Source organism: Bufo gargarizans, chromosome 3 (assembly GCF_014858855.1).
Source record: "Bufo gargarizans isolate SCDJY-AF-19 chromosome 3, ASM1485885v1, whole genome shotgun sequence".
Classification (NCBI taxonomy): domain Eukaryota; kingdom Metazoa; phylum Chordata; class Amphibia; order Anura; family Bufonidae; genus Bufo; species Bufo gargarizans.
In genome coordinates this window covers 295,342,214-295,365,308 of record NC_058082.1, presented here as the reverse complement: position 1 = coordinate 295,365,308, position 23,095 = coordinate 295,342,214, and the positions used below count along the sequence as shown (strand labels likewise).

The window sequence follows — 23,095 nt, the reverse complement described above, 5'->3', positions numbered from 1 at the left end:
TCTCCTCCTCCAGTGCTCCCTCCTCTATCTATCCTGCACATTCTCCCTCACCGTGCTGGGCATCCCTGTGGAAACCACTCTTTCCCACATACGATATGCCTCCCTCAACGCTCTCATCCGTAATCCAGTACAAATATAGCTGTGCCCAGTCACCACTAAGAATTCAGTAGTAAGTTGAGAACAATAGTTTTCCGCCAAAATAACCGTATATTAAATCCTTGGTGTGTTCCCTGTTAGGTCTTTTTAAGGCGTTAGACTAGGACTAAACAGCGATCTTGGCCGCTCTCATCCTCTTAATCATCTGTAATCCTGTACAAATATAGTTCTGCCCGGTCATCACACAAGGAGCTAAGAATTCAGGCGCAGCCAGAGTAGTACGTTTGGGACAAAAGTTTTTCCCAAAATAACAGTATATTAATCATTAGTGTGTACTCTGCTAAATCTTTGTTAGGCCTCTTACACACGAATGTTGTGCGGCCATTCCGTGCATTGGGGACCGCAATTTGTGATCCCCAATGCACGGGCAACGTCCGTGACGGATCGAGACCCATTCAACTTGAATGGGTTTGTGATCCATCCGCATCGAAAAAAAAATAGAACAAGTTCTTTTTTTTTTTTCGGTGCGGAGGCACAGACAAACACCACGGAATCACTCTGTAGTGCTTCCGTTGGGTTCCAATCCGTGCTTCCGTTCCTCATCTACGCGATTGCGGACCCATTCAAGTGAATGGGTCCGATTCTGTGATGCAGAGTGCACATGGGCTGGTGCCTGTGTATTGCGGACCCACCGTATGCAGGCCGCAATACGGCCACGGGCACACAGCGTCCGTGTGCAAGAGGCCTTAAAGTGTTAGGTTAGGTCTACACGACGATATTTGTCGCGTGACATTTTGTTGCACCAATGTTGCGCGACAATTTTTATAATGGCAGTTTATGGTGTCGCACTGCAACATGCTGCAACTGCGACGCCACAGTCGCAGAAAATCCATTCGAGATGTAGTCGCAAGTTGCAGTGCGACACCATAGACTGCCATTATTAAAATTGTCGCGCAACATTGGTGCAACAAAATGTTGTGCGACAAATGTTGCAGTGTAGTTGTGCCCTATCTGTCGCGGAACAAATGTCGTCGTGTAGACCTAGCCTTAGACTAGGACTACACAGCGATCTTGGCCACGACAATCACTGTGTAGCTATCAAAACTAATTGGGTTTAAGAGCAACTTGCGCAATCCAAAATCACAAAAAAAGATGCACTATTAGGCTACTAGGGCTACAGCACGACATTTGTTGCACAACATTTTGTCGCACAACAATTTTTATAATGATAGTCTATGGTGTCGCACTGCGACATGCTGCGACTGCAACGCGACAGTCGCAAAAAATCCATTTGAAATGAGACACCATAGACTATCGTTATATAAATTGTTGCGCGACACATGTTGCAGTGTAGTTGTGCACTCTGTGTCACGCGACACATGTCGTCGTGTAGCCCTAGCCCAGGGCTGGCCAACCTGCAGCTCTCCAGCTGTTGTAAAACTACAATTCCCACCATGCCCTGCTGAAGGCTGATAGTTGTAGACAATCTGGGCATGCTGGGAGTTGTAGTTTTGCAACAGCTGGAGAGCTGCAGGCTGGCCATCCCTGCCCTAGCCTTATACTGTGATGTTAGGCACATCACCTGTCATGCAACCAAAGATCCCTTTGTAGCAGTGCAGCCATTTTTTTGTGATCTTGGATTGCTGCAACTTGCGAGTAGCCCCAGCCTTAAAGGGATTCTGTCACCAGTTTTTACCCCCTCCAGATAAAAATATGGTTATGTTCAGGGAGCTTTAGTGATTCCTAATGTGGTCTTATATCTGAAATCTGTAGGCTCATTTTGCCTAAAAAACGCTATTACTAACCTGTCATTCATAAAAATAAGGTGCCCAAGGGGATGTAAATGGTTCCAAGCTGCCGCCCGCACCCGCCGCCGTTCGTGCCTAGCTCCTCCTTTCCTGACATCAGCGCCGCCTCAGAATCCTGTGTGACGCCTCCGGCTATCCCTCACTCCCCCCTCCTTCTTCTCTAACATCTTGCGCCTGCGCACAGGCCTCTGCCTGATGCGCCCGTGCAGACTTCTCCGTCCGGCTTCATGGAGCGAAGTGCGCATGCGCCGGCACTTCGCTCAACCTCCCGATGACCTGCACACTTGCTCCATGAAGCCGAACTGAGAAGTCCGCACGGGCGCATCAGGCAGAGGCCTGTGCGCACGCGCAAGATGTTAGAGAAGAAGGAGGGGGGAGAGCCGGAGGCGTCACACAGGATTCTGAGGCGGAGCTGATGTCAGGAAAGGAGGAGCTGGGCACGAACGGCAGCGGGTGCGGGCGGCAGCTTGGAGACATTTACATCCCCTTGGGCACCTTATTTTTATGAATGACAGGTTAGTAATAGCATTTTTTAGGCAAAATGAGCCTACAGATTACATTTATAAGACCACATTAGGAATGGTTAAAGCTCCCTGAACATAACCATATTTTTATCTGGAGGGGGTAAAAACCGGTGACAGAATCCCTTTAAGCCTCATGCACACGTTCGTGAAACAGAGGACCGTGTGATACCGCCCTGGAATTCTTCTGAGTGCAGGAGCGCACAGTGTCATTGGTTGCTGGCGCCGTGCGCTTCCTGCTGCCGCAGTACAGTAATACACTGGTATAGATCACATCAGTGTAATACTGTACTGCGGCGGCGGCAGGAAGCAAGTTCAATGGGGCCGCAAAAGATGCAGACAGCACTCTGTGTGCTGTCCGCATCCGTTGCTCCGTTCCGTGGCCCCGTAAAATAAATATAACCTGTCCTATTCTTGTCCGCACTTTGCGGACAATAGGCAGTTATATTAAAGGCTGTCGGTGCCGTTCCGCAAATTGTGGATTTTTATTTCTGCCCATTTTCAGGGGAATTCTGGATGCGGATTCTGCGTCAAAAATGGACAGAACGCAACTACAACGCTATCGCTGCACAAATTAAAAATGACATAGTGGCCTATTCGCAATACCCTCTCTCTTGGATAGGCCGAATTGCTGCGTCCAAAATGTTTCTTTTGCCAAAGATTTTGTACTTATTTAGGAACCTGCCTGTCATTGTGCCCCGCAGATATATTGCCTCGCTCCAAGCCCTTATATTACAATTTATATGGAAAAAACAGAGGGCGAGAGTAGCGGCTGATATGCTATACAAGCCTGTTAAACTGGGGGGACTGGGATGTCCATGCCTTCTTACCTATTACCAAGCTACTGTGCTCGACCAACTCAAAAGCTGGTGGATTAACGACACCGCAAAAAAATGGGTACAAATGGAAACTAGCTTAACTCGTGCACCCTCATTGCAGCACTTACTTTGGCAAGGATTACTTTCCAAAACGCCCCCTCGATCTCCATCTATCATTAGTCAAGCTGGAATATCGTTGTGGACCAAATGTCCCCTTATCCCGAAAATCCTTCCACTCAGGATTATGGATGCTCCATTGTCAGCTTTCAGTGCCTGCTTGCCGGATACTGATTTCTCACTATGGGAATCTAAAGGAATCCTTTCAGTGTCCCGAATTTTAACCAATGGGGCCCTTATATCATTCACAGACTTAAGAGAGCGGTATCAACTCCAGTGGTCTGATTTTTATAAGTACCTTCAATTACGCCACCTCCTAGCCTCTAAGAACATTACACACTCTACACATTCCTCTATGTATGCTGCATATTTCCAGAACCCCAGAATACGGAAGGGAGGCATTTCTGAGGCTTATAGGGGGTTGCAGCTCTCAGTTACTATATCAAAATTCTCGTTCCAGACTAAATGGGAGAAAGATTTAAATAAAACTTTTGCGCCAGCACATTGGGCCTTTGTTTTCCCCCTGAGCTCTAAAACCTTGAAATGTGTCAACCACCTGGAGGCCTCAAGAAAACTCCTTTATAGGTGGTAATATACCCCTTATCGCCTATCCATTATATACCCAACCACCTCAAATGTTTGCTGGCGATGCCTATCAGCAGTTGGCAACTTAATGCATATCTGATGGACCTGCCCTGCTGTCAACCGTTTCTGGTCCAACATATTATCACTTATAGGTGCTGTAATAAGGAAGGCGCTCCCCATGTCCCCGGAAATAGCATTGCTCTCCTTGGAGCTGGAATGTTTAGAGTTAGCGGACCTCACTATTGCTTTTCATATACTAACAGTAACAAGAGTCGCAATAGCTAAAAGGTGGAAGAGTAGGGACATCCCAACCATACCAGAAATCATTGCTAAAGTCCACTATAATTATGGCATGGAACTACTGATTGCGAAACAGCTTTGCCGGTTATCAGGTGTCAGCGCCGGGTGGCGAAAATGGGCGTCTTATATATCCAAACACTATCCATCTTTGCAAGTGTAGAAGATACATACCTCAGTTCTACTGTTTGATTTTAAATGTGGCGCAGTGTTTATTATTGTTTGTTTGTTGGTCGTCCTTTCACGGCCTTGTTTCTTTCTTTGATATACATGAAAACTTTTCATCCGATGTCTTCTATCCTGAATACTTGTAATGTGATGAGCAAATTATACTGTAATTCATGGTAATATGACACTGTGAAAGATGTTGTATGCTCTAATTTTCTAATAAAAAATTTGTGAAATAAAAATGGACAGAACGCTTTTTTCCGCAGTGTGGTTTCTAAAGCCACGTGCATAAAAAAACTGTTTGTACCTAGCCTTAATGTCTAGTGATAGCAACATTAAATATGCAGCAGCCTCTTTGTCCTACTTTACTTTTCTTTCACTGCTCGTTTCCATTTCTGTATACTGTACCTGATACTTTTTGCCTATAAATAAAGGGATGAATTCTGCTATCACGGGCACATAATACTATGCAATGACCTCATCAGAAATTGATTTGTTCTGGGTTCATTCTCACGTGTTTTGCCCTTTCGGGTTTTTTAATGTCGTTTTTATATCCACTGTGTATAATATATATATTGCCCTTATATAATATTAGGGCAAATGTGAACACCAGAAAATTAGTGGTTTTACAGCACAACACTACTGCTGCCATTCATCATGAGATTACCTCCTCAAATAAACAAAGAAAGTGCAATTTAATCCTATGAAATTTCCGATTTGACTGTTCCGGCTATAGGAAAACCTATGATCAACATATTTTCAGGGTACTCTTCTACCATAAAGGTATTGTAAGGGTTTATGCACATGAACATATTTTTTGTCCGTTCTGTTTTTTTGCAGCCATTCACTTCAATGGCCGCAAAAAAATGGAAAGGACTGTGTGCATTCCATGTCCGCATGTCTGTTCAGCAACAAAATAAAATAAAACATGTCCTATTATTGTCCGCATTACGGACAAGGATAGGACTGTTCTATTATGGGCCTACCATTCCGTTCCGCGGAATGCACACATCCAGTATCCATGTTTTGCGGATCCGCAAAACAAAAGACGTTTCTGTGTATGAGCCCCAAGTAGAAGAAAAACAGTTTTTTTCAGGGAAAATCCTTTTAAACAGAAACAGCTAAGTACTTATTAGATGAGTGATGCAAAACCTGTGTTCTGTCCACTAAAAACTGGCGATTTTCCATCCATGTTGAATTAGTTTCGTCTCCAACTACATTCAGTTGCTTTCCATGTCAGTTTTCTCCTTCCTTATGGTGAACTGAAGAATGCCCACCCAGCGTTTCCTACCAGCCATCTGTGAAAAACTGACAGCACACAGATGACATCCATGTGTTGTCCGGTTTTTCCAATGACTTAAGTGGGTGGGGTTGGCATAAAAATCGGAACAACATAGTGCATGATGCAATTTTCTCTGAATCGATGGCCTACATATCAGTGAATTGGCCGACTGACTATTCTTTGTCGGAGTTCTTTCTGGGTGCTTATCCATTCTATGCTCAGACAGCACACGGATGTGAATATGGCTAGTCTGAATGAGCCCTAAGGCTACATCACATTGGAAAATCCATATGTACTGTATGTTCTCCAATTCTTTGCAGACCAGGCAGGATATTATCTAGTTTATATACATTATCAACATATGGTTGATAATGTATATAAACCTAGTGCAAAAACCCAACCTTTATCTTGCGCAATCACCATAGTAATATGGTTGGCATGGTCCGTTTGTCCTTTGGACTTAAGCTACGGAGTTTTCAGATAAAGAAATCAAACTGATGGAATAGAAAGCCACACAATTTATTTATTTCAGTCATACACTCTACTTCCATCAGAACAATGATCAGCCTGCTTGCCTAACTCACAGAGTAGGGCAATCTCTTTGGTACCCAAGTGCTGGCGTCCATGCGTTACCACACTAGAACCTCTAAAATGACAGTACAGATGCTGGGCTGAGGAGGCTTTTATTACGGTCCCCATTTGACAAACCCTGAAATGTAGCAGCAGTTAACCTTTTAACATCAGTTACATACTGGGTAAACCATTATTTGACTGTAAATGATGACAACACAATTTATTCATAATATCTTGAAGAGGGCATAGAGCAAGGCTTATTTCCGTGCCGATTGTCCAGTAATTTGAAATAAAAAGAAGGCGCAAATGCCACTGAGTGATGCCAATAAGTACAGCACATGACCGGAGGCCACTGACTGGCTGCAGCGGTCACATGCTAATATGGAATGTCATCTCTAGCAGCCTGGAAACAGACACTGCCGAGGGCCACCAGAGCTTTTGCCCATCAACAGAGGCGAGTACTGTTCTCTTTGTTTTATTAAAGGGATTTTCCAATAGTTAGGTCATGAATATAAAATTATTGGGGGTCCAACACCCAGCACCCCCCCCCATCAATCAGCTTCTTTGGGCAGCCACCCATGCAGGACACCATACAACAGACCCTGGTGTACTGCAGCTCAGATCACATTCATTTGAATGGTAGCCGAGATGCAGTACCCCAGTACGGAACCTTGTGCTTCCTGCTCCATTAACTGTATAGTTCCCAAAGCCACTTGATACTCAGAACAGCTAATCGGTGGGAAAGTGGGGTGCTGGACCACCATTGATCTGATATTGATGAGCTATCCTGAGAATAGGTCATCAATATCTAGACATTGGAAAACCCCTTTAAAACATTTGCAGCCCCTCTCTCCCCAAAACTACCAGACAATCCTTTTAAGATATGGGATGCCTTTCCAAGGTACTAACAAAAAGAATCCTGGGATATTTCTGTAATCAATCTGGTTCATGAATAGCGATTTTTTTTCTGTAATAAGCTATATGACATACGGAGTGGCCTTCAAACATGACACACATAACAGTGGAAAGGTTTTCTTTCATTTGAAAAGACATAACAGCCATAATGTCTTAAGAACGTAAGTGTTCGCACCACAACCATAAGTGCTAGTTAAACACTTCCCGTGTGTGCACAAGAAAGAATTCTACACTAAGCAGAATATAGGTATGTGCAAGAACACATAGCAAAGCTAACAGCACCATGTTGGGATAGGTACCATTCAGCAATGATAATACTGAAAACTATACGGATGCAGACAGAATGTTACTTCACAGGTTGAGCCGTTAATTGACAGGGCAGTGGTAATAAATGCTTACCAGGTACAGTTCATATGCTGCACGTGCTATCAGAAAGTAACCGGAACTGGTAGGCCATAGTGATTAGACAGTACTGCCGTAAGCTGCGTGGCTCATTGCGCACAGCCCATCTATAAGTGGCTCTGTTTCTGGGAAAAATAGAATTGACAATTTTTTGTTTCTAACTTCATACAATCCCTTTATGGGTATAAAGAAAAAGAGAAACCATGCAAACGAATGAATGTATTGTCCATATTAGCAGATGGACAATGGAATATACTAAAGCCTCCCAAAAACTGCCATCAATTAGGAAACCCGTGGACTGCAGTAACTCTGGGCCATCTTCTCACAAAGCACTTTTTAGTATAGAGCGTCTGCTGTGCTCTGCTTATGTGGGAATAAGAAGTAGAGGTAAGTTGTTAAAAATTGCAGTGTTATCTGTGGCAGCCAGATTCCAACTCTCATTCTCCAGCAGGTCATAAAAAAATGGCCACCTGATACATTGCTATGGTCAACTGTTCCAATATCCCAATTTTTTTTTTTTCATACATACACCCCTGCCCTAACCTGTGGGTTAGCAGTGCACCTGGATTAGGGGATTGTCTACAAGGTGTCACATTTTATCCCCAGAGTTAGCACCAAGTGCACGGACTCTCTCACACTGCATGCATCAGTGACTGGTGGGCAAGTCCTAGCTGGGACCTCTCTCACACTGCATGCATCAGTGACTGGTGGGCAAGTCCTAGCTGGGACCCTTCGCACCAGTTTCCAGCAGATGTAAATACTTTACACTAATAGTTACTAGGCCTTATTTTTATTACATTAGTTTCTTTAGAATGAAATCAGGACAAAAATAGTGTCTAACAACAAAATAAACTATGCTGCCCATGGGCCACCTGCAAAATGAATGCTGCTCCAAGTGGATCGTATGCAGACTGGTTTACAGGAAAGTTTCATATCTGCATTTTAAAAGTAAAAAAAAAGAATAATGTAAAAGCAAAAAGGAAAGGCGAGTGTTTAAGGAGGGTATAAAAGTGGAAGCCATTTTATAAAAGGAATGAGGACATTACATATGTAGCATCACTCCCGTCAGTGTTATTCAGTTGCGGCAGATGGAAGAGGAGAGGGTGCTGTGACTTCAAGTGTATTCTGCCCGCACCCACCACTGTTCACTTGTACATTCTCACTGCTGGCGGGTGCTGTACATCCCACGCAGTCATCTGGAGTGGTCTCTGTCGCAGGGGCTGGAGGTCCACTGAGGCCCTGCACCTTCTTGTTCAGATCATTACGCTCTGTCTGTAATGCCCGGCACAGCTTCTCCAATTTTTGGATCTTGGCCTGCAAAGCTTCATGCTCTTTGTCACGAAGAGTTTTCTGGAAGGCAATTTTAAAATATTTTTGTTACAATTTAGTTATAATTTACAAATCTCTAAGAGGCGTGACTGGTCCTGGTAGTGGGCTACTAAACAATACAGAAGTTTGTGAGTTTGCATCGAGGATAGAATAAAAAAGGGCTAGCTGGGCAATAGCATATAGAAAAGGATTCACAGCGGCAGTAATGGTACAGAGAGAAAAACTGCATTAGACACAGAATGGTAGACAGTTGCAGCAAGTTAGCGTGGTCAGCCTAAAAAATGGTTCCCATGTTTGATATGCCCTTTTCTCTCCAAGTAAAGCTGGCTATACAAATAAGGCCTCCTGCACACGAACGTGTGCTGCCCGTTGCCGTATTGCGGAGCGCAATACATGGGCGCAGTTCCGTGGGCATTCCGCAAATCTGGAGATACGGAACGGAACCCTACGAAGTGCTTCCGTGGGGTTTCGTCCCGTACTTCCGTTCCGCAAAAAGATAGGACATGTTCTATCTTTTTGCGGAACGGGCGGATCGCGGACCCATTAAAGTGAATGGGTCCGCGATCCGCTGCGGCTGCCCTACGGTCGGTGTTCGTGCAGCACGGCCACGGGGAGCAAACATTCGTGTGCAGGCGACCTAAAGCTATGATTGGTCAGAATGAGGTTGATTAATCATCTATACAAAGATCTCACCATCAATATGGAAAACTAAACAGCCTGAATGGACTAGAATTGGCCACAGACTTGTAAATGGCCTTTTCAAAAGATACTCTCAAATGATTTGGCTGAAATTGTCAAATTTGCTTCTTTTGGCCAACTTTTGTTTATGAGCAGTTTTACAGTTTGCAGAAGCAGAGATATATCCAACATGTGCTTTCAGCACTATGGTGGTCATTTACGAACAGATAAATGCCACTTTTGTGTCATATCTGGCAGAATGTTACGGCAGAATCTGCAACTTCATCCCTGCTCACGCCAAAAGGGGGTGCCTAGTTTAGTCAAAGAAAATGGACCCTACATAACTTTGACGATCCACTGCCAGTGCAGGGGATTAATAATTTTAATAAATGTGCCCCTATGTCTCCTGGCGAGGATTCTGCCAGGGTTTAGCCACAGATTTGCCACCTAAATCATATGACAGAATCCACTGATATTTCTCCAGCAATAGGTAAATAAAATGGAGCAGGACAACACCTCAATAAAATGAGGGGTAAACAGTGCAGGGGAACAAGCTCATGAGGCCGATATCCTAAAAGACAAGTATATACCAAGCAGCCACTCCTACATGGGACATTCACAAAAGATCAGTAAAAGGAGAGCCGACAGCAGAAGGGCATCTGGTCTATTGCCAGTTTCAGTCCAGGAAAGTGAAGCTCAGCCATACACACTATTCAGTATGCACAATGTGCTAGGTGGGTCTACTCTAGTAAAAATATGCCTATAACGGTTAGTGGCTTTTCTAGTTGTTAGACGGGTCAAAAGAAGGTCAATCTAAACTCTGATTTTATAAGGTTATTGGCCTATCCGGTTAACCGCACACTAAATCCTCTTGCAAATGGCCGTTGTGTGCCCGTGGCCATATAGCAGCCTGCATACGGCAGGTCCGCAGTACACGGGCACGTGTGCACTCCGCATCACAGGATGCGGACCTATTCACTTGAATAGGTCCGCATATCACGGAGATGCGGAACGGAAGCACGGATCGGAACTCCACAGAAGCACTACAGAGTGCTTCCATGGTGTTTCTGTCCGCATCTTCGCACCGCAAAAAAAATAGTTCTATTTTTTTGCGGTGCGGACGGATCACGGACCCATCCAAGTTGAATGGGTCTTGATCCATCCCAGCCACCTGTACGGACGTTGCCTGTGCATTGGGGATGGCAAATTGCAGTCCCCAATGCACGGAACGGATGCACAACATTTGCGTGCAAGAGGCCTAATTGAAAGGAATACTGCCTGAAGAGGAGGTGATGGTGAACTCAAAATAACTAAAAGAGATCAAGAGGGGCCTGGATGTATTACGGTAATAATATTATAGGCTATAGATACTAGAGAGGGGTCGTTGATCCAGGGTTTTATTCCGATTGCCTGATTGGAGTCGGGAAGGAATTTGGCTTCTACGTCAGTTTTTTTTTGCCTTCCTCTGGATAAACTTGCAGGATGAACTGGATAGACGCATGTCTTTTTTCAGTCTTATAAACTATGTTACTAAATGGAAAAAGGACAATAACATAAAAAAAAAAAAAGAAAAGAAAAAGAAGTCTCCTTATCCTACTGGTTTACATGAATGGGATGTCATGACTAGTTGTTTTACGTAAAGAAAATTCAATCCACAGGTCACTCTCACCTCCTCAGCCATCACAAGCAGCGCCTTATTACTGCTCTCCCATCTGGAACGGTACATGGTTGTCTCTTTCTCCAACTTTTTGATTTTTTTGGTCATCTGCATGACAAACACCAAAATGACAAACTAAGAAACTGTTTCACCTCAACACAATGATGAACAGTCCATTAACAAGTAAAAGTACTAGTTCCTTGCATAATTTTGAGACATAATTAAGGCTACTTTCACACTGGCGTTTCTGGGTCCGCTTGTGAGATCCGTTTCAGGGCTCTCACAAGCAGCCCAAAACGGATCAGTTCAGCCCCAATGTATTCTGAATGGATAAGGATCCGTTCAGAATGCATCAATTTGGCTGTTTGGTCTCCGTTGCGTTTTTTTAGGCGGTCACTAAAACACAGCTTGCAGCGTTTTGGTGTCCGCCTGACGATGCGGAGCCAAACGGATCCGTCCTGACTTATAATGTAAGTCAATGGGGACGGATCAGTTTTTCACTGACACAATATGCTGCAATTAAAAACTGATCCGTCCCCCATTGACCTTCAATGCAAGTCAAGACGGATCCGTTTTGACTTAGACTTTTTTTTTTTTATGAATAATGCAAACGGATCCGTTTTGAACGGATACAAGCGTTTGCATTATCAGTTCAGATCAGTCTGTGCAGATACAAGACGGATTCGCACCGAACTCGAGTGTGAAAGTAGCCTTAGAGGTCTATAAATTTAACAAAAACAAAACAAAAAAATAATTATTATTCACCTTTTCCATTTCCTGTTTGAAGGTTGTGAAGACCTCATTGCTTTTAGAAAGAGTGTTTTGAAACTCCTCAAACTTCTCTGTATACAGGGCCAACTGAATGATACAAGCAGTAAAGAATCGGTTACATTACATAGGGCAGTAGCCAACAAGGATAATTCTAGACATATATGATCTGACTCTGCAGCAACAATCGGGTCATGTATGCATAATAAATGGCACCGGTTTCTATCTATATGATGTTGCAGCAAATTTTCATAAATTCCCTTTTCTCCTATAGAAGAAAAAAAGGAATGGCCAGACAGTAATAAGAAACATCCATCAATACACAATCAGTTCTGATTATGGAGAAATATGCAGAGTCACTGGAAACAATATGAAGAATGGAAGGGAAAGATGATTACTTGCTGCTTGAGGTGGGTCTCCTGCTGCTTCATGAGCTCACACATACGTTGGGATTCCACGGCCTCCTTCAAGAGCTTTAAATAAAAATGAATGTGAAGATTAAACATCATGACAACAGGAATGTTCAGAAATACTTGCAATGTTATATATCTGTCTTACATTTAGACACTCATAGGATTTTAATGGATTTTCTTCAACCAATTGCTACGCAAGGTCTTTTTCCCAAACCTTTTTTTAAACATTTATAACTGGGGGAAATAAAAGGGGTTCTCCTCCAGATTACAAATATTGATGAACTATTCTCAGATTGGTGGGGGTACGACACCCAGCACCCCCAACGATTATCTATTTTGGGTTGATGCAGCATCGGAAGCTGACAGTGTACTGAGTGGAAGCAGAAGGCTCTGTACATGGTGAAGTTTCTTGTGCTGGCATACTAAAACTCGAATGGGAGCTGAGCACCACAGCATGGCCTCTCACAGTGTACGGAGCCGTCTGCTTCCAGTGCCGTAAACTGTATAGTTTACAGCAAGGATGCTCAACCTGTGGCCCTCCAGCTGTTGCAAAATTACAGCTCCCATTATGCCTGAACAGCCTACAGCTATTAGGACATGCTGGGAATTGTAGTTTTGCAACAGCTGGAGGGCCGCAGGTTGAGCATCCCTGGTTTACAGCATTGCGCAGCCCAAAACAGCCGATCGGGGGGGGGCGGGGGCTGGTGCTGGATGTCAGCCCCCCCCCCCCCACCAACCTGAGGAAAGGTCATCAATACCCATAGTCTGAATAACCCCTTTTAAGTTTCTACTTGTGGACATTGCCTAATTGGCGAATTGAGTCTTATAGGCCAGGCTATAGTTTCTGGGGGAAAAAGAAACGTACACAAGTTCTCATCCAGGAGGATACATATGTGCACTACCACCCCACTGAGATGGGAGAAGAGACATCGGTTTTCATGATCACTGGGGAGTCCCAGCTGTCATACCCCCAGAGATCTGATACTGATCACCTTAAGTTCACATCACCTTTTATGCTACATTCACATCTGCGCTGTAAACTTCATCAGTCTGTTCCGGCAGAGAAACAGACTGCTAGAGTTCACCGTATCCAGCATTTCCGGATATCACCGTGCATAGCCGGATCTGTCCGCTTATTGGCATGTATCAGGCGTACATGCAATGCTACACTCAACACTGTATACAGAGACCGGATTACAGTGCCAGATGTGAACTTGGTCTTAGGCTACTTTCTCACTGGAGTTTTAGTTTTCCGGTATTGAGATCCGTCATAGGGGGCTCAATACTGGAAAAAAACCGCTTCCGTTCTGTCCCCATTCATTGTCAATGGGGACAAAACTGAACAGAACAGAACAGAGTGCTCCAAAATGCATTCAGTTTAGTTGCGTTCCCATACCGGAGAGCAAACCACAACATGTTGTAGTTTGCTTTCCATCTTGGGATGCAGACCAAGACTGATCCGGCATGACCCCCAATGCAAGTCAATGGAAGCGGATCTGTTTTCTCTGCCACAATAGAAAACGGATCCGTCCTCCATTGACTTTCAATTAGGTTCATGACGGATTCGTCTTGGCTATGTTAAAGAGAATACAACCGGATCCGTTCATAACGGATGCAGATGGTTGTATTATCAGTAATGGAAGCGTTTTTTTGCTGAACCCTGCTGGATCCAGCAAATACGCTAGTGTGAAAGTAACCTTAGCTTTCCGTTCTTCTGATCCGTCAAGAAAACGGATCCGTTACTTTGAGCATCAGTTATGATCAGTTTGTGTCAGTTCTGTCAGAGATCAGTTATTTTTGCATACAGTAATTTTTCCTGTCAAAAATAACAGAAGTGGTACAAACTGATCACAACGGATGCTCAAAAAAAGACAAATCAGTTATTTTTAGTGCAAACTGATGGTAACTGAGCATAACTGATGCTCAAAATAAAGTACAAAGTACTTCCTAAGTCAACAGCTTCATGAGAAATTAAAAATCCATTTTTTCTTGCTTAGTGAAATAACTGTAGATACAACACAATTTCTGGAGATGGCTCGGTGAAATAGCAAAAAATGTCCTGATCAATGCTCAATCACAGAGCAGAAAATATTCCACATCGCTCATAACGGTCAACACAGGTGGGGAACGTATATAAACTGCATTGGACTTACAAAGTCCTTTTCCCTCTGATGACGCTCCTCCACTTCCTTCAGCATTTCTTGAGCCTGCTGCAGTTTGGCATCCACCAGCTGCTGCTGAAGATCTTTGTGTTTAAAAACCTTATCAATGTGCTGTGAAGAAAGGAGACATGATCAGCCGTAAGAGGGTGGTCTACTGTTGAATGACTATTTGTGGGGTCTAACATAACCAGATTTTATGAGATTACCATCTATTATATATAGTTTTTTTTAACTGCATCTTTTTATGAATTTTATTTTTTTGCACAACAAAACAAAGTAAACCCTCCTAACTAGCAGTAAATGAAAAAGTAAACCAGTCTCGAAGTCCAGAATGGCTAAGAGTTCTTTAAGTCCACGAACAACCCCCAAACACCACCCCCCATAGTCACACCAGCATTTAAAATATATAGACATAACTTCTCAACGAGATCATACAATATAATAAAAGAAGAGAAACATACACACAGAGAAAAAAATATATATATATAACACAGGCCACAAGCCAAATGCAATTAGAAAGATAACTCCTTCGGCACTAGCCCGTTGATACCCAGAGAAAACGGAATCTGTGCATTGTATTATACCCAGCCGACATCTCAATTCTCTTGAGGCTAGTCCAGAAGCATCAATCCACAGAACCCATTATTTTTCAATTCAGAAATCACTCCTCTCTTCTTGTAGAACATCTTTTCTAAATTTACTAGACAATTTATCTTTCCCACATGTTTCCTCCTAGTGGCAATTACCTTCCAGCCAGAGGTCGCACTACATTTGTTCCAGAAGAGTAAAGATACTCCTTTTACCATATTTGAGGAGTATTTTTAGCTGAGGAGGAGTACAAAAGTTGCAGTAATTCAATTACATAATACATAGGCCTAAGTAATGTTAAGGACATGTTCACATCTGCGTTTAAGGCTTCATTTGGTGCCCCTGTTGCAGATTCTATAAAAAAGACTGGACAGAAAAGCTCAGTTCCTGTCAGTTATGTGCCTGATCCGCAACGTCCGTTAATAAGCCGCCGGGAGGGGTCTGGAGTGAATGCACCATAGGCTATTATGGCCAAGTGATAAAGTCCAGTCCAATACAGTGGATCTTCCCTGTAGTTTATCACTTGGCTATAATAGCCTGCTGTACATTCAGTACACACTACACTACATGCATCACACACTGCACATCCTGACTGGGCTGTAGTTATTCACCACCACATTCACCACCACTGCCACCATGTTCGCTGCTGTCCCCCTACAGCAACGGGAGAAAGCTCCTCCCTCTTTCAAGTACAGCTATTATTCCCGCCAGCTGCTTGACACAATAGCGCTCCAGCAGCCTGCCCAAACTGACCAGTAACAAAGCTCCTTGCTGTATTGAGCTTCGTTATCAGTTATTTCAGGCACCAGCCGTACTCAGTGCTCCCTGCGCCGATGAATGGCAGGGAAAAGTCTAACGGATTGGGATGCATTAGACTTTTTTAAGGAGTAAAATGGCCTGAACAGGAGTCTATGGCACTTGTACAGGCGTGATTGCAATCTCTGCTTCCAGCCATGTAGAGAATCCTTATCGGTTAGGTGGTCACCAAGTCCGGCACATAACCCAATATACAAACGCTGTTATTTCAGCATTAACAGAATATACTGGATTAATTCTATCCACACATGCCACCAAAACCTTTCCAGAACTAGACACAACCACACCATATGCAGCAAATCAGCCATGGAACAAGGACATCTAGAACTGGATCTAATCCCGATATCAAACAAAATTTAGGAGTTTTGTAAACTATCCAAAAAGTATATATGTGGAAGGCTATGCACTTCACCAAGCGACAATTGTGCAAACTTCTCCATTATTTCCTGCCATTTGTTCTCCTCCAGAGGGCTTAAATCTGTGCCCACCCACCCCCAATTCTCTTCTTCATATAGCATAATTCCCCAACACGAAATACAACCATCTGCTTTATATTAGGGAACTGCTTATGTAGCACTTACCAAAGGAACTGAATAACTTAAAGGGGTTGTCCAACACTAACAAATGCTCCCCCATATGCCAGGCCCCTTACAATGACTCTACTGCCTGGCTCCCCGTGCCACTCCTGGTCCCTGCACCGCTACAGCTGCTTCTCCACTTGCACGGATGAAAACATCGAGAAGGGGGGGGGGGGGGGGGGGGGGAGTAGCCAATGGCAGGCGCGGATGGGGATGAGCCTCCCTAGCATCGCGGGTGATGCTATGGAGGCTCCCCTCCCCACCGGTTGTTTTCATCAGCGCACAGGGAGAAGCAGCAGTGGCCATGTGGGGACCAGGAGCGGCGCAGGGAGCCAGGTAAGTAGAATCAGTCTGAGGGGCCCAGCATATGGGGGCGGCATTCGTTAGTGTCAGATAACCACTTTGAGAGTGCTTATCAATAATAACTTTTAGTATTTTTATCCTTTTGATACTATAATAAAGGTGAACTAATATGATAAGTTGTTGTATTGTGTCAACATTTGTTTAGGGTATGTTTCTAGTTTGTATGTGACACGGGTTAATACATATGCATGTAATAGGGCCATATGCTAGAAGTTGACTGGTAAGTTTCTCAGAAAGAAAAACAATATCCATCAAGTTCCACCAAAGGAATGAAAAGGTAGAGAGGACGAGAAAATAAATAAAACTGATCCAGTGCAAATTCAATTTGCTGAAAAAAGGGGAAACAAATAAATAAATCTCCAACCTCACATGGTATCCGTCTGCATCAACATCAAACCTAATATTTTTATACATTTTGATACAGGAAAGTCGCCTGCTAGCTCCAGATCCTGAGGTTTGGCTTTAGCCTCCATACAGATATGTCTTACCTCTTCCCTCAGTTCATATTGCTCGATCAGTTTCTTCAGCCGGTCAGCTAGTTCCACATTCTCCTGGCGCAGCTTAGTGTTGCGCTCATTGTGCTGCTCCATCTGAGTCTGGATGTCATTCAGCGTCAACTGGAAGTGAGACGTCACCTCTTTGCGTTTCTCCTCTTCCTCCCGGGCTCTCTGTACGCCCTCTTCCTGTGCCAATAAAAGAGAAAGATCTGAACTGATCCATAATGGGTCTTCTATATTGAGACCTATCCTTAGAAAGCTCATCAATAAGGACCCCTGCTGATCTGCTGTTTGAAGAGTCTCCTGGCAGCATACCATGCACAGCGCCACCCACTGTATAATGGCTGTGCTTTGTATTGCAACTCAACCCCATTCGCTTGTGCCAAGGGCAGATATCACTATTTCTTTTCATTTAATTGGCCTGAACCAGATTCATGGTGAGAATTCTGCTCCCTGTCATTGCTTCTGCTGCTTCCCTCTCAGGCAATGTTGTCACTAGCTTTTTCAGACATGATTGGCGGGGTGCCGAGAGTCAGATCCCCACCAATCAAATATTGATGACCTATCTTTACGATGGGCCATCAATTTAGAAGATCCAGAAACCACATTTAAGTAGCAGAAGGACTGGTGTACCACCTTGCTTGTGCCTGCTGCCTCTGCACCGGGTATAGCTACTGTACCCCAGGTGCCTCTTATATATAACACTTCTACTATACATTACAAATCTATTACATTTACATGTATTTTGATGTTTCCACTTGCCTTTAAGCTTCGGTTGTGCCTCTGCAGCTCCCTACACAGACTCTCCAATTTACTCCGAGCCAGGATGGCCTTGCTGTGTTCGTTACGGAGCTGGTCCTTCTCCTGGATGAGCTGAGTCTGCTTTTTCTGCAGGATTCTCATTTGCTTTTGAGACGTTCTATGTTCTTCAAGCTTTGGAAACACAAGAGAAGAGATCATAAGAACATATTAATTGACAAACTATCATCTTCTTCCACTTCTGTCTTTCCTCACCAGTTCTGCATATTTCTTGCACAGGGCAGCCAGCTTTTCTTCTGGGGTGCTGAGTGTGTTTAGGGTCTGCATTAGCAGGGTGATCTCCTTTCCTGAAATACATAGAAATGGTAAATGAAAATATTTGCTTTCGAGCATTAACCTACTTAAAGAATCTCAGAATTCCATGTTATATCTCATACAACTATACTAAAGCTGCTTCCTAACAGCAAATCTGTCACTATGACAGGCCGGCTGATAAAGTAAGCGTTGAGCGAATTGGGTTTGGCCTGCTGTATTCAAACCAGATTCATTTGTAACTGTATATTGTTACATGTACTTTATATATTGTTAACAAGGTTTTCAAATGAATCAGGTTTGGACACAGCAATCCAATCACGATTCGTTCAACGCTAGATATAATGGATGTCCTAATATAGCAGTTGGAAGATACAAAAACTAAACAGGAGTGTTGCGGTTCTGTGTCAGTCCGACGACGTATCACAAGATCAGTCCTGCCACTTGCTTGGCTGTGTCTAGAACGCCTACAGACAATAGTGTAACTAAAACTGACTGGGCCCCACAGTAATTATTTTTTTACTTCTTTGCAACCTCCCCCTCCTCCTCCTGTGCAACCTCCACTCCTGCAGCTAGTCAAGATGAAGATGGCTCTTTCAGACCTGGCCCAGCAGCTGCTCTGTATGTTTCTTAGGCCTCTTTCACACGACCGTTTTTTTTTTCCGTTTTGCGGGCCGTTTTTTGCGGTCCGTATACGGTCCGTATACGGAACCATTCATTTCAATGGTTCCGCAAAAAAAACGGAATGTACTCCGTGTGCATTCCGTTTCCGTATTTCCGTTTTTCCGTTCCGTTTAAAGATAGAACATGTCCTATATTTGGCCGCAAATCACGTTCCGTGGCTCCATTAAAGTCTATGGGTCCGCAAAAAAACGGAATGCATACGGAAATGCATCCGTATGTCTTCCGTATCCGTTCCGTTTTTTGCGGAACCATCTATTGAAAATGTTATGCCCAGCCCAATTTTTAATATGAAATTACTGTATACTGTATTTGCCATACGGAAAAACGGAACGGAACAACGGAACGGAAACGGAACCACAACGGAAGCAAAAAACGGAACAACGGATCCGTGAAAAACGGACCGCAAAACACTGAAATGGACATACTGTCGTGTGAAAGAGGCCTTACACATATCTACTATATGTCACTGTATATCATGTCATTTTATAATATTATTGCGGGGGCCCTGACAATAAAATATTTTTAGTCCTCCTCCCAGGCGGGCTGGTTCTGAGTTCAGGACCCGTAGCATCCGCCTCCCCTGCTTCCACTATAACTACGCCCCTGCCTACAGAGTAGATTTTGACCACATGTATGGATGGGACTGGCAGTAATACACCCTCAGCGCTCCGGATTCTCACTTTGAATCTGCTGTTATCAGATCAATTAAATGAAGAGATTTGGCGACATTTGCCTTGGCACAAGCAGACTTCTGGGAACATTACTACTTACCGAGCCCCTTTGTCTTTTTCTTGTCTGTCACACGCTTCTGATCTTTATCAGGGTCACTCACTGTCCTGTTCTCTTCTGCACCACGTGGTTCCGGCTTCACGCCATTAACTTCTGGCACTACAGGCTTGGTTTCCCCATTTCTAGAGGGCTCTGGTGGACCTTTGTCAGTCTCCTCAGAGTCTGCCACTCCTTCTTGGCCAGCATCCACACAATAAGTATTTAAGATATCCTCCAACTGCCTGCTAAGTTCTTCTGAGACATCAGACGTAGGAGGGGCATGACAAGCGGCTGCCTCACCTGCAAGGACAACAACATACTCAAATCACAAGTATGAAAGACCATAGCACACACAAAGGCATTCCAGTTCATGCAGAGTCCCTTACTGACACAGATATTATGGAGGCCCCAAACTAAAGAACTCTGGGGGTGACAGATTCTTTTTGATCATTGTATAACAAAAGTTTGCAAATTGTGTAAAATACTCCATTTTCCAGATCTCTGCTTGCCATCAATGAAAGGAAACAGTCTTGTTTCCATGTTGATGCTCAAAACCTGTACAGATTTAGGGTCCATTCACACGTCCGCAAAATGGGTCCGCAATTTTGCGGAACGGGTGCAGACTAGTGTTGAGCGAACTTGTGTTTTAAGTTCGGCATCTAAAGTTCGGGTTATCGGAGTATCCCGTTATGGATTCCACTACCACGGACCATAACGGAATTTAGAATCCATAACAGGATACTCCAATAATCCGAACCTGAACTTTAGACGCCGAACTTAAAACACAAGTTCGCTCAACACTAGTGCAGACACATTCATTTTCAAGGGGGCCGGAATGTGCTGTCCGCATCCGCATTTGCGGATCCCCACTTCCGTTTCCTCAAAAAAATAGAACATGTCCTATTCATGTCCGCAATTGCGGACAAGATTAGGCATTTTATATTATAGTGCCAGCAATGTGCGGTCGGCAAATTGCGGAATGCACAACGGATCCGCAAAACACTTGCGGACGTGTGAATGGACCCTTAAAGGGGATGTCCGGACTTGGAGCTGACAATGCCTGGGGTCCTCCCCATCCCCTTGGGAAGAAAGAAAACCAACTCACCTGTCTGTGGTCCTGCTGCTGCTCTGTTTCCGGCCAGGTCTTGATCCCATGACCACTGCAGCCAATCACCGACCTCTGCAGTCACAGCGGCGTGAACACTAGGTTACAGCAATGACGTAGCATTCATACTGTAACTGCAAAGGCCTGTGATTGGTTATAGCAGTCACGGGACCAAGCTGCTCCCTGATCCTGCAGGACTGGAAATGTCCAAGAACAGAGCAGTGGCAGGACCATGGACGGTTGAGTTGTTTTTTTTTTTATGTTCAGGAGGACAGGAGAGGACACAGGGGTTGTCGTTCCAAGGCTGGACAATTATTTTAACCTGGTCACACACATTAGATAAATATCTACCAAACCTCACAATTTCAGCGGGAATGGCCAACCATCTACCGTGTATGGGGGCCTTCCAACTCTCCCCCAGAGGTAGATATCGGGGGAAATAAGGATCAGGCGGTTAGATTTTAACATGATTGATCCTTTTGTTCTTGGGAGATAAATCACTGCCAGTGGAGTCTGGCATTAGCTTTCTTCCCTCTCTCCATGCAGGACATATGGATGCTTGGCTGTGCCAGCACATGTATGAAGGGGTTGGGAGAGACAGTTGTTGGCCCAACCAGGGCCTGGCTGACAGCTATCTAATGTCTATGCCCTACTGCTACTGTCAGCTAAGAGGTGGATAAAACAGTATCACATCTCAATAATACACTGTGAGCTATTAATCTGCAGGAGAAATCTGCTACAATGTATCAGTATAGGTAGACTGGATCACCTTGAAGTCCAGGCTGTTTGGCTCACAGGGCACGGTCTGGATACAGTTGTATCCACCTCCCGGCTGAGGGCAGCTCTGACTTCCAGAACTTTGGATCCTACAATTTCTGTTCTGCTCCGACTCCAGAGCAGTATTGTCTTGGAAAAATTGTTGCATTCATGTCACCAAATACGATACAATACAACAATGTCCACGTCCTACATTGAGTGCACAGTGGCGGTTATGTGCCCATCTCCCAGGACATCAATGTATTCTGGTGTCTCCATGACAACACTCCACCCGCCAGGGATCAGAACCACCATTCTTCAGGGATGTAGCTGTGCTGGATAGCCTTCAAGATGGAAGCACCAGCACCATACCAGCCCTTTTAGACGTCATTCCAAAAAGGAGCATCAGGTTTTAACCGGGACCAAACTTTGATCCAAAGGAGAAGGGAATCTTCTTGTTACATTAGGATTCATTTTGGGATGGGGAAGGGACATGAAAAACTGTGCTGTGTGAACAAGGACTAAGTCACCTGGCTGCTCCCAGCCCTCTGGCACCAGCCTACAGCCAGTGTGGGTGACACATACACAGCTCCAGACTGCTGCCATTGCCCAGAGTTGGGTGGCTGCTTGGCCAGCAGAGGGCCCAGTCATCACTAAAGTGCGACCAGTAAACAGCACTGGGAAGCGGAGTTCCCCTCTAAGGGCGGACCTAGCTGACACTTAGGTAGCACTCACCTTGGCTGGCACCGCTGCACGGCGCCGCTTGCCCTTCAGACGGTGTGAGGGGGGTGCCAGAGCTGCTGGGGTTGGGGGAGGCTGGAAGGGCAGATGTTGTGCAAGTTTGCATTTCCTTCTCTTTCATTGTCTGCGCTGTGAAGGAGGAAGTGAAGAGGCAGTTGAGACGTTGGGAAGTACTCGTTCCAAGCAAGCGAAAGGACCTTTGATGACGTCACGAGCATGTGATCAGTCACATGTGTGGGAGGAGCCGGGAACTGGGCTGGGCTTCTCGGTACTGCTGGTAACGCAGGGTCTCCCTGCAGGGTGTGGATTTACACCAAAGCCAGCGTCACATATGGTGCACGTTTCTAGTCAATTTACTGCATTTCTCTTAGCCACATGCGTTTTTATCGTTTTTTCCATAAGTGTGCTCACAACCCAACCCATCATAAATATGGCAGACGCCCTATGCTGCGCTGTGAGGGCAACATTTGTAAAAGAATGTAGCTGGGCTGTATGTGTCATGTGGTTGCATACTGCAGGGCCCATATAAATACTGTATA

The 23,095-nt window shown here is 44.5% G+C and overlaps 1 protein-coding gene across 1 annotated transcript; it reads right to left on the bottom strand.

Annotated features, from left to right (window-relative positions):
• Positions 1 to 6,192: 6,192 nt before the first annotated feature.
• On the bottom strand, positions 6,193 to 22,765 carry TXLNA (taxilin alpha). The gene is made up of 10 exons (XM_044286518.1): positions 22,551 to 22,765; positions 19,958 to 20,254; positions 18,446 to 18,537; positions 18,194 to 18,364; positions 17,423 to 17,617; positions 14,581 to 14,700; positions 12,413 to 12,487; positions 12,012 to 12,104; positions 11,259 to 11,354; positions 6,193 to 8,932 (listed from the first exon to the last, which is right to left on the bottom strand). The coding sequence occupies exons 1-10, from the start codon at positions 22,675 to 22,677 to the stop codon at positions 8,654 to 8,656; spliced, it is 1,545 nt and encodes a 514-aa protein (XP_044142453.1). The 5' UTR covers positions 22,678 to 22,765; the 3' UTR covers positions 6,193 to 8,653.
• Between the last annotated feature and the right edge of the window lie 330 nt (positions 22,766 to 23,095).